General features: G+C 35.0%; 1 protein-coding gene across 1 annotated transcript; it reads right to left on the reverse strand.

Annotated features, from left to right (window-relative positions):
* Window positions 1–4,191: 4,191 nt before the first annotated feature.
* LOC149782044 (uncharacterized) lies at window positions 4,192–18,853 on the reverse strand. The gene is made up of 5 exons (XM_089933454.1): window positions 18,667–18,853; window positions 15,473–15,583; window positions 8,861–8,938; window positions 7,707–7,772; window positions 4,192–6,245 (listed from the first exon to the last, which is right to left on the reverse strand). The coding sequence occupies exons 1-5, from the start codon at window positions 18,769–18,771 to the stop codon at window positions 6,141–6,143; spliced, it is 465 nt and encodes a 154-aa protein (XP_089789580.1). The 5' UTR covers window positions 18,772–18,853; the 3' UTR covers window positions 4,192–6,140.
* Between the last annotated feature and the right edge of the window lie 72 nt (window positions 18,854–18,925).

An 18,925-nucleotide genomic window follows, 5' to 3' on the forward strand; every position in this document is an offset into this window, starting at 1 on the left:
ATATATTGGCCTATATGCAATAAACTTGATATATTTATGACATGCAGTTGAAATCCAGTTACTGCCACACACAAATTCATCTATTACATATCAATAATCTCTTGCCCACACATTTGTCTGCCAAGTTATAAGTCTGTAGTAATTGCAGAAGTGTCACCAGATACCAAGACAAGGAATGAGACTACAGTGCAAAATTGAAAGATTAAAGGCATCAGGACTGCATTTTCAATTAAATCACATAATTCACATCATGGCTTCATTGCTGGCTTGACTTCATTTCTGCTTCTCTACCTGTATTGTAAGAATTTTTGACTGGCTGTTCTTGTGTACATTTCAGAGAGTTTTTCAATGTGGTCACAACATCATCAAGACAAAATATAATTTGCAGTACAAAAAGAACCTCTAAAATGGATTATATGTGCAATTTTATGTTCGTCATAGAAAAATATGGCCTGTTCTGTACTGAATAACCATTAAATATATATAAACCTAAAGCTTTTTAAATTATTTCAATTGTAAACAAATTAATTTTTGTGTTTTTAAATGAGAATTGCAGGTACACCTGTATTGATATCCTCAAGGGACAATCTGAGAAGGAAGTAAAAAAGCTCTTGCATGTTTTATTATCTCCTGTTATATTTATCAATCCACAGTTGGTCAGTTGGCTGAGCAACACAGTCCTAATCCATGGGTTGGCTGCTTTAGTGTGTCCAAGGAAAAGGCATGGCATTAACTTCCATTTCACTGGCATGATATAGCTAGTTATGTGTTAAATGTACCACTAAAAGCCAACCAACTTCCTATTCATACCCATGAACGTTGGTGAGAATGTTCTACACTTAAGCTTGAATTTTTGTGTGCTGGCTACACACTATGTTTGAGTGATGAAGTTTTGATGATACACACTAGTTGTTATAAGATGCTAAACAAAATCCTTTGATGGACCACAAGCGTCATCCCTTAAAAATCTTGAAGCAAGATCATAATCCATTAGTAATAGCACTAATACATTCTGCTCCTGTTGCAGTGCTTTCCTATTCCAGGACTCTTAGTCCACAGTCTGGGTTAATTATTTCCTCACAATTAGTATTGGGGGCTCAAAATTAAAGAGAACATGATCCCAGTCTCCCTTTGGCCCTCTGAGCCTTTATCAGACTCATGAGGGTAGTTGCAACCCACATGAGATTATCAGAGATCACCATTCTCCATTATTTCAACAACTAGTTCATGAATAATGTCCACAGCAATTCATTTTGAAGTAGTCTTCCTCTGTTTGTCAAATGTGAACCATCTTGGTATTATCCTCAACATAGAGAAGTAGGATCTGATCCCTCCTCAGGACTTCGTTTATGTGGGGATGAATTTCCTCACAAGCATAAGAAGGGTTCTTGTTCCTTGTGATGGGATTAACCAAAATCCAGTTATGTAAAAAGCACCATTGACATGCAGAGCACTTGATGCAACATCCTCTCTGCAGCTTCCAGCAAGCACTTAAATGCCACTGGAGACAATGATTCTCATTTCAAGAGACTGAATGAAGCTGCCAAACAGAGGATGGCATTTGAGGCAATCAAAATTATAGTGCTGGCCTTAAGCTCAAAGACCTTTAAGGTTTTAGCTGGGAGGTGAGCCCAGGCCCCAATCAATATCCCTTGTTATGATTCTGACCTTTTAGACCTCACGTCCTTTCCAAACCATGCACTAAATTTGACACTTAACTTTTACCCTAACAATTTCCCTTGCTTCTGTTATTGGGACATTAGCTTCTAACTTTTTAACCCCTTTTTAATGGGGATTTTATCTTGTCCCAAGTGCAAGTCATCCACAGATTTGGTCAAGAAATGTGATATAGAACAACAGATGGTAGAATAATTTGTTTTCTTTCAGCAATCTTGATATTGAAACATTTTACCCTAAAAATTAATAAACTTCTTTCTTACATTAAGCACAAGCCATCTACAAAGTTTGGCCAAGTCAACTTAAACAAAAAAACAACTGTATGGAAAACATTCTTCATTTTCTTTTAGTCCCTATGACCTTGACATTTTGCTCTTTAACCTAAAATTCAATAGGAATATTTCTTATTTTAACTGCAATCAAGAAAGTTTGCTTAAAAATGTAAATATACAGAACTAAAACCTGACAGACGGATGGACATCATATCATCATATTGTCAACATAATGGTGTGCATATCAAACTATCATCCTTCACCTTGGGCTCAATGAAAAGTTTAGATGTCAAAATTGGCTAATGCAAAATCACTGAACATTCAGATGTCAGGGTGTTAAGTTGAGTCTGACTTTTCGTTTAAGAATGTATTGCTAAGCATGAGACTTGGTGAACTTGTGTACTAAATATGATGGAATTTGAGGTATGGTCACCACCAAAGAATCAACAAATAGATAATTATCACTTTGATCTCTGATTCTCCAGATTTCCAAAATTATGCAATGTCCTACGGTACTCTTCAATGAAATTAACATATAAATACACAAGACAGAGAAAGATCTCAAAGCATGAACCATTGCTCTCACTCAGACCAAACAGAGAAGTTAATGCCAGGTGGACAGATAGATGGAAGGACAGATGGGCACTTTGACCACTTAATAATGAATTATGTAACAATCGCTACAGATGAGACACAAAAGATGAATACTTCTGGACCAAAAACAATTCAAGCACCAACAGAAACATGAATGTTCAGTTCAGTTTGTTGAAAAAATGAAACAGATTGCAGTGTATCACCCTTAGACATGTTTTTTTCATATTTTAAATTCAACTAAAAACTTTGCACATGTTCAAAGTCATTCCTGTTCTAAACACAACTTGTCATTTATGTTAAAGTAGCTCTGGATGAATATTTTAATTAAGGATCACAGAATCTGGTCACTTTGACAATGCAGTCTCATCACATCTCTTCCCACTTATGATGTTAATGGATTTAATTGCAGTTTGATGCATTTTATAATAGACAAATATGGTATTTTGAACAAACCATAGTGAATTGTGTCTTTCACTGACAATTAAGAGACCAGATAACTTGTATTATAACGAGACAAGATGACTTATCCTGACAAGAGACACAATGATGTATCCTTTGACAGGAGACAAGATAACTTAATCTTTGACAAGAGACAAGATGTCTTGTTCTTTGACAAGAGACACAATGACTTATCCTTTGACAAGAGACAAGATAACTTAACCTTTGATAAGAGACAAGATGACTTCTCCTTTGTCAAGAGTGTGTGTGATTTGGAGTTTTAATTCAGCTTTAACAAGTTTTCAGTCATATTGCTACAATGTCTGCAGTGTGGCAGTTTATAGTGATGTTTAGCACTGAGGCATCATGTCGCAGACATGTAGCGTCATGTCCTACCCAGTCACATTATCCTCCTACCAGGCCCACCAGTCCTAACACTAATCTCATAATGCTGAGCACCTATTGATGCAGCTGTTAGTACCATTTTTATAACTCTTTGGCATGATGTGGCCAGGGTTCAAACCTGCGACCTCCTGCATCTGAGGTGGATGCTCTAACCACTAGGCCACTGGAGCGAGAGACAATGACTTGTTTTTTGACACTCAAGAGACAAGATGACTTGTCCTTCAAAAACAGGAGTTCTTGACAAATATAGGTTTTAGGGTCTCAGTACAATGATGATCCACATTAAATATGGTTGAAACTGGTTAAGGAGTCATTTTAAGACTTTTTCTTACTTTAGTAAAAGCAGCAATATTAGATTGTGAAAGGACATTAACTGTATGACCCTGAAGTCTCAATACCTTATATCATCAGAAACCCATGTGTGATTGCTTCCATTACTATCCATGGCAATGGAATCGATCACAAGTGGGATACCTTAAGGCTTTCCACTAAATACAGCCTCAATTTCTTTTAAGTGAAGTAGCAATTGAACCATTTTTGTAGATTACTTTTAGTAATAATATAAGCTGTATTTAATGCTAAATTACCATAATGTAAAGGTCCATGTCAGTTGCTGAGTAGTGCAGATCCTTTGGACTTTAAATAAAGTATGTGTGTGTGTGTGTGTGTGTGTCTCCTTGGGCTTTAAATGACATTTTAGAAGTACATTGTTCACATTCATTTTGTCAATCATTTGAAAAAATTCTGGAACCAAGATTTACCTGGATGTAATTTATATGGGGACAATTCATAAACATGCAGTAACTAAAACAATAGGATTTATTCTCAGTTTGGAAATGTTGACAACATCAAGTTCTTATATCATACATTCATACAGTTATCAACATTTGTCTCTTTGTAATTTCATGCATTGCATTTTGTCAACATTTTCCTTGAACCAGCACAAGTCATTTAGAGAACTGAACTGAATTCTACTTTCCATCTTTAATTTTCATCATTCTTCAACATTTGTGACTGTTTCCATAATTAATGATTATGAAACAGAAGAGTAAATTATTGAGATCTAACCACAAGAAAATTAACCTATTAAAAAATGCCACACATATGGACTAAGACAATCTGAAAGCCATCTTGAGACCATATGTTATCAACAATTTTCCAAATAAAGTAATACTTAATTTTTCACACTTTAGCACACAAACTCTTTTAAGACATGTCATCTCCAATAATACGGTTCAAAACAACAAAGTACAATATCTGCTGTAAGTGAAGTCCACCCAAACTCCTTACTCATTCCTCAAAGGCTGTAAAATTTTACACACTCGCCAATTTTAATCAAATGAAACGGACTTAAAAATTTGAGCTATATCCAATAAATAATTTTGGACTTGTCCATGCTCAAAGTTGCTATACAATTTTGACTACATTGTAGGGCATGTCCAATTTTCAGTTCCACTTTTATTTGTATCCATAATAATGTGCGATGAATCACACCAGAAAACAGCTGGTGACATGAATACTCATCACAAGTAGACAGATAATGAAGTGCTAAGTAAAGATGACTAACTGTGGACATCAGATTTTACATAGTGTATATACTTGCTTATATGTCAAATTCAACTGCTAACTGCACAGACTCAGATCTGCTGTCACATAAGATGCCAGCAGATCTGGGTCTATGCAGTCTCTGAAGACTAATCAGTATAAGAAAACACAAAATAGACCTGTTCTTCTGGTGCATTATGTAACAGTAGTTCTGGGTCCCTTTTAGGAGCTGGAATTGACTTGTAAGTGAATATATACTGTAATCATTACTGTTAACCTTTATGAGTGTTTTGTTAAAAACTTGCCAGATTTATGCTGAACATTTTAATCAAAACGTTTTTGTATTTAAAACACTGTACTGTCATAATACTAGGTATGAACAAAGCATTCTTTTTCCTTTCAAGGAAAAGGGTCAACTATACATTCTTGATTTTGCCACAGATTCTGACATAATTTACAGCAAATCTTAGATAAAAAAATATTCACAATTGGTATTCTCTGCAAAGAAAACTACTATTTCAGTATTCCTTCAAAGAATAATCAAATCACTGATGATACTAATGACTTGAAGAGTCAAGATGATATTAATTTACAAGAGATTGGATGGAAGAGCTTAATTCCAGAGATTCTACTGTTCATGGTACCTTTCACGACCACAAACAATCTGCTCTAAATAGTATTTACAGTATATTTTTAAATTTTCTTTTCTTTATATGTCACACTGAAATATTATTTAGGCAATTGTTGTGGGGTGGGGACTTCAATTTAAAAGTATTTTCTACTACTGTTCAAATATTACCATCAGTGGAACAACACCCAAGGGATATAACAACAATCTGGTCTAATTTTCATAAATTTGAGTGGCCTCCCTTGACATAACAACCCGTGGAACTGAAAGGCCACTGCATTGATCTTTGTTACGAACTTAAGAAAGCCCATGAATTTTCACTATTATTAGCAATACAACCTATATTTGGTAATAGATAATGGACACAATATCATAGGCAAGAAGGGAATGAAATCCCTCTTAGCCCGAAGAGTACAATATGGGTATGTTTTCAAGATACTGGCAAGACTATTTCCACTTTAGGTCCTGATTGCGTAAACATGATTACTGTATCAGCCTTTGAACACAGTTCATGGAGAGTATATTAAAAAAAATTCTTTCCCTGCACAGCATCAGTATAAGATCAAATAGTGTTCAAGTCATCACTTGTTAGGCAATCCTCTGTGGAATATACCATGAGGTGAATCTATTGTTAATGATTCAAGGCCAACTTCCAACTGTCTTTGCTTTGCAAATTGCACCAAACTCTGAAAAAATATAAAGACATGTCTAATAAAAATTATTATTTTTATATATATTTCTTTCTATGTGTAATGAAACACTAGTACAAAATATGTAATTATTTTCTCATTTCCATTGGTATTGCATCAAACAATAAATTAAATTTAAAGAACTGTAGTTTCTCCACAAATAGATATTTTTGTTCTCCTTACAATTTTAGGATTTCAATACTCGCTTCTTTAAATTATTAATCACAAGAATGACAATGGGTCAATCACAATGCACTCAAAATTATGCCTATGCAACAGTTCAAGTATTGCTATCCATTGACAATGCCAAAAAATTGTGGAATCAGGAAACTCATAAAGGTTTATTGGTCAATTAATTCATAAATTTATAAAAACAATAACCATGATGCTGGTAATATTCACAAGTCTTGAATGTCTCCTTTATGTCTATATATGTTATCTGTAGCTGAATATGCTGACGGGACAAAATTAATAAAATGAAATTGGTGAGATGGTGTAGATGTAGATTTCAAACCATGCAAGTTCTAGACACCTTGTGATGATTTGTTGAAGGCAAGTAAGTGTTAACAATAGTTTTGTTTCATTAACTGGACAGAAATGAATGCATATGCCTGTGACAGCTGTTGTAGATGAATTCTCAACAACAAAAATTAAAATGCAAAAACCATTTAAATATTCACCGCTGCTGAAGAATAATGTAATTTGCATAGGGTAAGTATCATCTTGTATTTCACATCTTGTATAGGGAAAAGGTATTAAGGCATCGATATATTGATTAATCATTTCACCCCAAGTTAAAAAATACTGATGATAATGCTTAATAATGTGCAAACTACCAAATAATAATTAATTAAAATTAAATGAATTATTATTTATTATTTATCGCAATAAATTTTCACTAACTCTATATATCTTAAGGGGAACAAGTAAAGATAAACTTTATTATTTTTCTCTAACATTCACCAAGATTATATGTTGCAGACAACATATTGTCAGAGTGTAATCCTAGACTGGTCTTCTTATCTTCTAAATAAGAAAAGATACCTATTTGGAATGGACTAAAGATTAACTTGAAAAATTATATCTCCAGACCTTATCCTGATTTCATAGTAGTGTATTACTGTTACTACTGAACTAAGTGACAATGCCCATTTCACCGTGATAAGAACTCTTACATAAATGGCAGACATCATGACCAGAATTTATAAGAATCACTTTTTAACATTACAGTTGATAAGCATTATTACTTTTCCCAAATTAAGGTTCCAGTGAAACTGGTTATAATTTATATGAATCAGTCCAGGATTTTTCAGCTGACAGCAATAATTACTTTGCCTAAATAAAGGCGTTTGTGGCTGATTGAGTTAGGAAAAGCAGGGCTACAGAGCAACTAGGCTTTTACGACAGTGTATGTGTACCTAAATAGCACATCAGTCATATGATAAATACAATACTAACCTGAAATGTTCTAGGTTCATATATGGCCAAGTCAGTTAAAACTTTTCTGTTCAGTCCAATATCCGCCTGAAAAGGGGAAAAGTATAGACACTAGAAAATGAATACAAAAATTGATTGTACCATATTCAACACTCTCGAATAATGAGTTACAATGGCACTCTTTGTTCTTTCTCTTTCTCTGACCCCTTTCAAGTACAGTCTGCTTATAACACAAAGTATCATGAAATGGTTCTTTCTTTAAAAATTAACTAGTATTGACTTATCTGAAAGTCTCATGTTACAACTCTGACATCTTCAGCTGGATACAAAATAAGTAAAATATAGATTTTATCTAGGCATCAATCCAATGCATCTGTCTTCTAATTTTCAATTTAATATTTTTGCCTTTTTCTGTTGATTTCAATGGCACTTTTAACACAATACTGGCTATATCATGCTGTGTTGTATCCATATGCCAATTTTTATAAATGCTGAAATAAGTTCAAGGTATTGAGAAAATGATTAACGATTGCTGTGAATGCATAAGTTACTCAGGTGCACTTTTCACAAGCATGGGGGAAACAGAGTCAAAAATATTAAGTACATAACAAACAACTAGCTGAACATACAAAAGTCATTCAAGCTTGAAACCAAAGTTAAGTGAACTTGTTTTGGAACAAATGAGATACTTTCACTGAGATTTATCCATGTATCTATTTTTATTAAATTAATTTAAATATTGACCAAGACAGTGAGGTGAAATAAACAAATGGCTTAAAATACAAAAGAAATTAAAGCATCACAAAATTACCACACAGTGACCTACCTATGGTATGGCCGTCTCAGAGTTTCAGGATATAAAAGAAGAAAAAATAGGTCACAGTGACCTAGGTTTTTTATGACGAAGCTACCAACCCTAACCATTGATCCAAATTCCAATTTTCATGAGTGCTGGTAAAATAGGGTCCAAGATATTGACAGCATAGCAAACAAACACAAATGAACTGGAAAAACACTCTATCCCTTCCCAACTCTGCTGGCACATGGATAAATATAAATTTTAGTTGGAAACAGAAACTAAAAGTTTCAAAAGCTAAGTAAAGAGTTTTAATTGCACCATTACTGGCATTCAACCAAAGCATGCAGAAGCAATGAATAAGGACGTGTTAACTTACCTGAGCTAAGCTGGTCATAAAAGTGTGGTAGTCCATGCCATGTTCATTACAGGCTGCATTTAGACGGATCTCCCATAGCTGAAATTTAATCAAAGAAATAACCAGTCAATTTATCTTTCTACCTATCTATCCATAAATAAGATACCTGCAGCAAGCAATTTTAGCATTTTTCATGGGTAACCTTTGTAAACTATACAATCAACAATAATTTTTTCTTGTAACACCATATAAATGGTAGATTAGGCAAACCATTTAAACCAGTTTATCCTGTCTTGTTCAGCACAGATACCAAGGGGCCATGGGGTTATTCCAAGGGGTATATATTTTCTTACTTAATGGGGCCTAAAAATACAACTTTTAGCATGTGCGGGTCCTCAAAATGTTTGGAAGTTAAGGTCCTTATACTTGAAAAGGATGGGAACAAGTAATTTTCACCATACTCTAATACCTCAGCAAAATATTGTTTCTTTGTGCATCAACTGTGTATACCTTGAATTATATATTTTTCTACTTGCTAATTGTTTTCTACATGCTTGTGTTTTTCCAGAGCTCTTTATAGGCATTTGTTATTTTAATAGATATTGGAGACTGAATCTTCAAAAATTAGAAGTCTAAGCAGGAAAACCAGAGGTCCAATTATGTTACCCCTTAACTGTAAATAAAATACACAATCACCATTATACTACTAGCTTGTCCAAGTCTTCAATAACTTAACTCTGACGTCTTGATATTTCTACCTATAAAACACTTACTTTCTATCCGGGGAAAGATTACTGAGTTACAAATAGGATAAAATTTGTGATGCTGTGTGGAACGACCTGAAAAAAAACAATATGAGGTGCTGATCTGGCTCCATCTTATACTCAGCACTGATATGGATAAAGGATGGAAAATTTGCTGATTCAACTTATACACTGCACTGACTTATATACTCCGGCAAATTCAAGGTAATCAACGTTGAAGTCACGCATGATTAATACCTCATCTGCATCTGAAAGAATAATACCTCCATCTCTTTCATCAGAGTGTTCCTTTCTTTCCAGTATAACTCTCTTCTGTTTTATTGTGAGCTTCAAATCATCTAAGTTTTAAGACTATCACAAATATGCTTCCTAACTACTCCAAAAGGTGTATTTTAATTGTAGTAGTAATCATTTACGTTCTCATTACAAGTGAGAGAAGTGTCAAATTTTGAGGTACAAATACTCTATCATTGGGATTTACTAGCCAATGCAATATAAGGTTGATATCATGGATTTACTCTTATGTATTCATACATGTTTTTTGTTGTATCATCATTACCTGAACAATTAAAATTATCAGATTCTACATTTGTTGTACAATTATGTAAATGTAATTTACCCTTGCTTATACCATTAGAACCTACATCTGTATTCAAATCAATGCCAATAAAGGAATTAATGCTGACTTCATTATTTACATCTTCACAAGTTCTGTAAGCTAAATTGTGCAATTGCAAGGCCTCAGGGGAGGTTACAGTGGAATTGTAGGGCATCAGGGGAGGTTACAGTTGAACTGTAAAGTTTTGGGGAAGGTTACAGTGGAATTGCAAGACCTAAGGGGAGGTTACAATGGAACCGTAAGGTTTTGGAGGAGGTTACAGTGGAATTGCAGGGCCTCAGGGGAGGTTACAGTGGAACTGTAAGATTTGGGGGAGGTTACATTGGCACTGTAATGCCTCAAGGGAGGTTACAGTTGAACATTTATAGATATCTTCACATGAAATTTGGTACAAGTGTATTGGTGACTTGTCTAATGTTTTAGCAGAATATGCACAGCTGGATGTTTGTGCAATAAACTTAGAACTGGAATTTTAGGAGTCAGTTTCTCTTTCAGGGTTGTAATTTGGTTTATGGCAATTAAAAAAATGGATTAGTGATATGCATTTACACTTAGTTTCATTGCATTCTCTGCATATTTGTGACAAAACATTAAACTTGTTATACATTAGTTTATTTTAATAACGGACTTGTGGTTAAGTAATATTCTGATATGAAATACTGTTGGCACTTTCTTCATCACCACACCCCTACAAATTTGTATTCATAGAGCAGAGCTATTGCTTATGGCCAAGTCCAAATATAGCAAATGACTTTGTCATGATGATTGGTTCCTGTTACATGTCCTATTTCACCACAAAACAACACTCAATGAATGTTTTCCCAAAATTTGGGATATTGCAATTTATATTTAGGGTAGTTTTATATTTAATTGTTACCTGTGTTTCCCAAACATAATGAAGAATATTTGTCTATACAATGGAATTTAAACTATTTATATAAATCAATAAGTACTTCATTTAACAGGCTCACTTGTGCATCGATACAAGAAGGTATCCCAGACACATAATGTTGCAGGTACTATGAGAATGCTGAGTGTAATGAAGACTTTTCTATAACTATATATGACTGTATGCAAGCTATGAACATTATTGGTATCATTTCCACCTATAAGAACAACTGTTGTTTTGTATGGTGTGCATGTTCAATATTGTATGTTAAATGTTTTATGCTGCCCTTCTTAGTAGCCTTCATTAGCCCCTTAGTTCAGATTCCTTTAACAATAGAGGAACCAATATGTAATGTCCTTTAATTATCAGCACTGGGTTCGCTGATATGTCTATTGTTCTTATCATGTCTTGATCTTCTCTCAGTTGTGATGGACCTCACTAAATCTTCATCTATGGGACCCTCTGATGAGTAAACATGATGAAACCCCTGTGCTTCATAAACCACTTTTTCTTCAGTATCTTCATGTACTGCCCTATATGCTGACTGAACACTTCCTTTTGGCAGGTAATGGAGTGTTCTAAATATGTACCATTGCCATTTCTGAGCCATCTGTTTGTGTAGCCATATAAAATATTACAGTGATCCTCTTTACCTGAATTGCCTTAATTATTTCATCACTTGCTTTTGTGCGCCATCAAGTCAATAACAGTTCTTCAGTGTTTATCAGTTTATGATTCTCGATAATGACAACTGGGGACTTTATTATATACACTGTGGTGATTCTTCTTCCAGGCCTTCATCTGGGGACTTTATTATATACACTGTGGTGATTCTTCTTCCAGGCCTTCATCTGGGGACTTTATTATATACACTGTGGTGATTCTTCTTCCAGGCCTTCAACTGGGGACTTTATCTTATACTCTGTGGTGATTCTTCTGCCTGGCCTTCAACTGGGGACTTTATCTTATACAATGTGGTGATTCCTCTGCCTGGCCTTCAACTGGGGACATTATGTTATATACTGTAGTAATTATTCTGCCTGGCCTTGTGCAGATGGAAGTGTAAACAATTTAGGCATTGTCTAACTTTTTATCTATCAATGCATGTGGAGGTATGAAAAACCTCTTGCTTGCTTGGCACATCCTGAGCTAAAGGTTATGGGTCATGTGGGAGATGGCTCTGCTGATACTGGTGATGGCTGGTACTGCTTATCATGTCACATTAATCAAGGAAGCCATTATAGGTCCAAGCTATATATCCACTTCCATGTATCAGAATAGTATTGCTTGTTGGAAAAATTGTACATGTTAATTGTCCTTCATTTGTCTACCATTAGATCATTGAACTGTTGAAGTGCTATGTTATAGTTAACATTAACTGTTACACTGTCTTGATTTTCTTTAATATTTATGAAGTCAGGAATTGCCTTTCCATGTGATTTGTCGCCATTATCCTGACTTTCATCTGGAGTGAATATAGAAAAATCAACAAAGATGGATCCATTAAGTATTATTTGGAAAAATTCTCCCCTTCAAATATACCTACCATGAGAGTGTGCCATCAATGGATGTAAACACACTATATACTGTAGCAAAATGGGAAATCTCACCTGTTTCACTACTAAAGTCCTTGTCAAAAAGTGTCACCCTTAAAGACCAACCACCTGCTGGACTGTAACTTCAATGTTTTAGCCCAGATTAAACAGCAAACATGCACCAGAAAAACCTCAATTACCTTATGAAACTACAGTTATTTTTCTCCTACTTTTAGTAATTCCAATCATTGTACATAATCATCACCTAAGGTCACATTATGACGAATGGAATGGGCCAAGAAACTAACAGGGGTTCAAGGTGACTCAGTCACTGGCATGCCAGACACACCAAAGGATCTGGCTGAGGCAGCAACTATGACATGTCCTTGTCAAAGCAATTAACTCCAAATAACTCAGTACTATATAATCTAATTTGTGTTGGCGTGAGTAATACACCAAACCAAAATAATCAGAATAAATCTACATTTCACAAAAATGTGCATCTAGGCCTGATGATTGAGGTCATAAGAATATCCTGAGTATCAGATCACTATTTAGGGGTATAAGCATAATGGAAGCACTCTGCTGAGAGCTCTAGCTGTCATGTAAAATACTAGTATGGGCATAATGGAAGCACTTTGCAGAGAGCTCTAGCTGTCATGTAAAATACAAGTATGGGCATAATGGAAGCACTTTGCAGAGAACTCTAGCTGTCATGTAAAATACAAGTATGGGCATAATGGAAACACTTTGCACAGAGCCCTAGCTGTCATGTAAAATACAACTATGAGCATAATGGAAGCACTTTGCAGAGAGCTCTAGCTGTCATGTAAAATACAAGTATGAGCATAATGGAAGCACTCTGCAGAGAGCCCTAGCTGTCATGTAAAATACAAGTATGAGCATAATGGAAGCACTTTGCAGAGAGCCCTAGCTGTCACGTAAAATACAAGTATGAGCATAATGGAAGCACTTTGCAGAGAGCCCTAGCTGTCACGTAAAATACAAGTATGGGCATAATGGAAGCACTTTGCAGAGAGCTCTAGCTGTCATGTAAAATACAAGTATGGGCATAATGGAAGCACTTTGCAGAGAACCTGAGCTGTCATGTAAAATACAAGTATGGGCATAATGGAAGCACTTTGCAGAGAACCTGAGCTGTCATGTAAAATACAAGTATGAGCATAATGGAAGCACTCTGCAGAGAGCCCTAGATGTCATGTAAAATACAAGTATGAGCATAATGGAAGCACTTTGCAGAGAGCCCTAGCTGTCATGTAAAATACAAGTATGAGTATAATGGAAGCACTTTGCAGACAGCCCTAGATGTCATGTAAAATACAAGTACATGTATGAGCATAATGGAAGCACTTTGCAGAGAGCCCAAGATGTCATGTAAAATACAAGTATGAGTATAATGGAAGCACTTTGCAGAGAGCTCTAGCTGTCATGTAAAATACAAGTATGAGCATGATGGAAGCACTTTGCAGAGAGCCCTAGCTGTCATGTAAAATACAAGTATGGGCATAATGGAAGCACTTTGCAGAGAGCTCTAGCTGTCATGTAAAATACAAGTATGAGCATGATGGAAGCACTTTGCAGAGAGCCCTAGCTGTCATGTAAAATACAAGTATGGGCATAATGGAAGCACTTTGCAGAGAGCCCTAGCTGTCATGCAAAATATGAGCATTAAACATTTGAGTTTCATGCAAACTAGAAATGTATCCATATGTCATAGATGCCCCCTCCAATGTGATGCAACTAAAGAAGCAAAATTTAAAATTAAAAAGGGGCTATAACTCCATACAATTTTGCTAAAAATAGTAAAACTGAAACTAACCAAGGACTTTCAATATAAACCCTCATACCAAACTGTACCTCCTTCAAACATTTAATGACCAGACACTGATGGACAAAGTTCTAATTTAAATAGGAAAATCTAATCTGTGAAATTTTTCTGGAAAATGATGAAAATCAAACTTGATCTAGCTCTTCTTTACTGTGGTTCTACTTGAGTAACATTAACTGGACGAGATAGTACAATGGCATCGAGTAACATTAACTGGACGAGATAGTACAATGGCATCTCTTGTATTAATGTGAAATGTACACAAGCCAGCCCTCTACTGATCACATTTAATAAAATATGGTATGGCAATTTTGTTGAGAGAGTTTTGTTGTTCTGGCTTTGGGTTTAATGCCATTTTTCATTGCAAGATATGCAGCCAGTATAACTAGTGGAGGAAGAACCAAGTAAAATCCCTGTAAGAACCACAAACTGACATGAAGCTACTGGCAAGCTTTCTCACATACCTACACTGGCCAAGCATGAGACTCAAACCCACATGGACAGAGGTGAGATGGCAATGATCCATAAGGGTAAGGTTAGAACGTGTTATATATATATATATATATATATATATATATATATATATATATATATATATATATATATATATATATATATATATATATGAGAGAGAGAGCTAAGCTTAAAAAGTAAAATGCACAATTTTCAATTTTCACAGCTCACAACAAAATAATACTAGCAATGACAGCCATTAACTTTTTTCATTCTGACAAATATGCCTCTTCTCCAAGATTCAAAGATCTTAACAGTCACCTATGCATCCGAGTGACAGACTATATCCATCATCTTATAAGGAAAAGACTCAGTGGAATGGATGAATGGACAAACGGCTGGATGTACACCCAGACACACTTCCTGACAGACATGACATATCACAAGTTCATCCATAAAAGTGCATATGTAACAAGGCCAATTTCTTTTTTAAATACTGTTTTATTATCATACAATAAACTCACATTCTTCATATTTTCCTTTTTCAACTTTCTTGCCCTGGTGGCATATCGAAGGGCCCGCCATCCTGGAACAATTGCTAAACCAAAACAATTTCTGTTCCTTCCATAGAATTTCTGTATTAAAAGAAAGAAAAAGAAGAAGCGATAAAAAGTTGAGAATTGGGAACTTGTGATGGTTTACCATGGTAATAATTAGTACAAGTTACTCTACCACATCCACATACCAACTTACCAAAATATGGCTGCAATGATTACTAACCTTTTCAAATATGTACACAGTACATCTCTACAAGAACCAAAATGATGATGTTTAATTAAACTGATTTTAAATTCAACTCATCCCCCATATGCAAATTAAACTTCAAGCTGACAAGTTCTTTATATATAAGCTATTGACAAAGTACATGCTGTACCAGTTGTGCACATAGTTGTGATCAGTGACTGACAACATCACAGCACTTGAAGAAGAGCCAACGTATCTCTTTGACTGATTGAGGTGGTGTAATGACATATACATGCAGAATAATTCTGCCTCCATGTTCTGTTAAAATGGACAACTTGCAGTTAAGGCTAAAATTCCCACAGTTATCAAATTACTCTAAGTCTTGGTTTGCTGCTGCAGCTTGGCAAGTGATGAAGCCTAGAAGCGAGTCTCATCATGTGTAGTTGCCATCAAAGCAATGCCTGAAGCCATCAAAGAGATAATCCAACTCCCCTTCCGGTACTATAGCATGTGACTAATTTTTTGTTGGTGTTTAAAGCAACATAAATTAAAACACCCCTATTTCAGTTTCATGGATGTTAATCCAGATTCTGCTTATTTTTATTCAAAAGAAAGAAATATCCATATGTTCTTTGCTGAGGGACCACCTTGGTTTGCATTTTGCTCCTTTCTATTTATGGATGATCATTAGTAGTGTGATTTATAAGCCATCCTGAAGTTGAGGGCTTTCACTCAAACCAAGCTGCTGAAATTGAACCTTTATGCAGTGCATGTAAATACCTTAAATATTTACTTTATAACTGAACTCTGAACCACAGTTGTTAATTGTGGTGTGGATTAAGTTGGTGACTTTCTTCACAATTGCAAAAACGTATCATAATCAAACAATTGCTGGGAGGGGGAAGGCGAGGCCATGGTTTTTTAATTTTGAGGAGTTTCAATGTATCTTAAACATCAAAGACAATCAAAAAAGAATCTAACTTTGACTAAATTAGGCATACCTAAGGGTGTCATCAGTGACATATTGGCTCTGCACAGTTCATATTGATTTGACATAGGTGTGATATTACTGGCTGATAAGGTGTAAACAATAGTCCAGCACGAGTTAATCACTGATGCATATAATTAATCTGCTCAGCAGAAAATTCAAATCAAATCAACGACTGATGTTCTGGTCCAGATCAATGTGCATCGTAAAAACACAGCTTGCATCAGAAACAGGTCACATTTAAATTCCAAGCATAAAAACCAGAGGGTATGCATCTGTTGAGAACCCCATTCAGCATGGGATTGTGGGTTTCACACAGTGATTCTGTCCTGTATCCCCGAAATCTTGACTGCTGTTCATCCACTGGGTATACTTTGTTCTACAGAAATTTTGTTTTTAAAAACTGCCCTGTTTTCTTTGATGCAGATCTGCACTTGTCTTTATTGGTACTAGCAAAAGCCAAAGTCACCAACAGCAAATAACAACTTTCAAATGGCAATTAATTTACATCTGAGATAATTGCTGACTAAAGTACATAATAACATGCACTATTAAAGTAAATATTATATCATTATCTACAAATGCTGATGTTTTAGGAAATGGGCTCAACAATGTTGTGATAGGGTTTGGGGCATTACAAAACTGTTGAATTCTTCTGTCTAATGATTATGACTGGAGGTAATAAGATCATAACTTGGTCGGTATAGGTTAAATATAGCTTTTATGGATTCACACAGAAAATGAAATGAAACAGGGTAACTGATGAAGACCAAAAAATCACATGACAGTACATGTATCACTTCCTTTATAAACAAAACATTTCACCTACTCTATATAAGTTACTTCTGCATGAATGAATTGTAGTACAATTAACAACGTAGGAATAGGTCATTACAAAAGGTTAACATATCATCACACAAATGGAAAATTATTACTTTAAAAGAAAAAGTAAAAGTTATTCAACTCAAGTAGAGAGTGGGAGTTCAAGAGTTCTTGATGAAAATGTGATGTTGTAAAGATTCAAATAAACAACATCATGACAGATAAGCATTGGAAAAATACAGTAAATGGAAACAGATACAAAGCAATGTTTGTACAAAGATTTAAATGTTTTTGAATGGTTTGGCTACAGACAACATGATACAAACAGAACTGGATAAATACTTTCACCCGTAAGACTAAAAAATTATTAATGTATGTTCCCTTGAAATAGATCTATTCTTAAGACAAGAAAATCCTTTTGATAAATAATGTTACTCGTAAATGAAGATAATTAAATGTTTTTAAGTTACATGTAGCTTTCTCACTTCATGCACATATCCTTCTCATAAACAGAGTCCCCCTATGGAATGGACAACCCTCTTATAAGACCACTTTCCCTGTGCAGAAGTGGTTGCCACATAAGGGGGGCATTGTATTTGGCACACAAAACAAAGGTTTGTGTTAGTCTGCTGTGTTGCAAAGTCATATTTTGAGGTTGAATTAATAACAAAATGGACTGTTGGGTATCAGATGTCCAGAAATTTACAGAATGGCATCTAATCAATTAAAAGTAAACAAGAAAAGTGTGACAATTCTTATAATAAACATTGGTCCGGGAAAATTATAAAGTTAAATGAGAACAAGATCCAAAATAAAAAATATTCCATAATGCACCTCTTTTCTGGTGAAACCTGGGTGTGTGGGTGCTTTCTGTTGTTATTATTACCTCTACTAAAGCACTAAGTATTTTTCTTTGTTTCTCGGTAGAGGTCAAGGCCCCCCCTCCATCCCATGTCATATAATGCATCATCTGTAATAATATAAATGTAAATAAATGTCTGCCTTCAACTGTTGTTTCTAATAATTATTTATTTTTACATTTAAGAATAGCATCTCTCGTGTTATTGCCCTTAAGTTTGACTTTATTGGGACTTTCATTCGGCCTAAACACCACCTCGAAAACACGTGATACTTTAAGGATACCCCTTGCTGAGCATAATTTACCGAAGATATGCGAAGCCACATTGATTTTCTCCAAAAGTTGTCTTGTTTATCTCGGGCTCTAGGAAGTGGAAGTCTTCGCGCTAAAAAACTTGTGAGGAACACCATCTTTTTATTTGAATGGCAGCAACACTCGTGGATAACTAACAAGTTCTCTTACAACTAGACTGGTTTCTACGAAATCTGATATCCTAAATAGATGCTTGAGTAAAACAAACAGTAGATAACAAGTCTAACTCGACGAGTCTGGTTTCCTATTCAT

Source organism: Sinohyriopsis cumingii, chromosome 15, assembly GCF_028554795.1.
Source record: "Sinohyriopsis cumingii isolate HCF-2022 chromosome 15, ASM2855479v2, whole genome shotgun sequence".
NCBI classification, from domain to species: Eukaryota; Metazoa; Mollusca; class Bivalvia; order Unionida; family Unionidae; genus Sinohyriopsis; species Sinohyriopsis cumingii.

Excerpts from the sequence above, each read along its gene's own strand:
- LOC149782044 (XM_089933454.1), bottom strand. The coding sequence starts at position 18,771 with ATGGTGTTCCTCACAAGTTTTTTAGCGCGAAGACTTCCACTTCCTAGA. Across the intron at positions 15,584-18,666 it reads TGTGGCTTCGCATATCTTCG|AAATTCTATGGAAGGAACAG; the intron begins GTAAATTATGCT and ends CTTTTAATACAG. Across the intron at positions 6,246-7,706 it reads ATGAACCTAGAACATTTCAG|AGTTTGGTGCAATTTGCAAA; the intron begins GTTAGTATTGTA and ends ATATTTTTTCAG.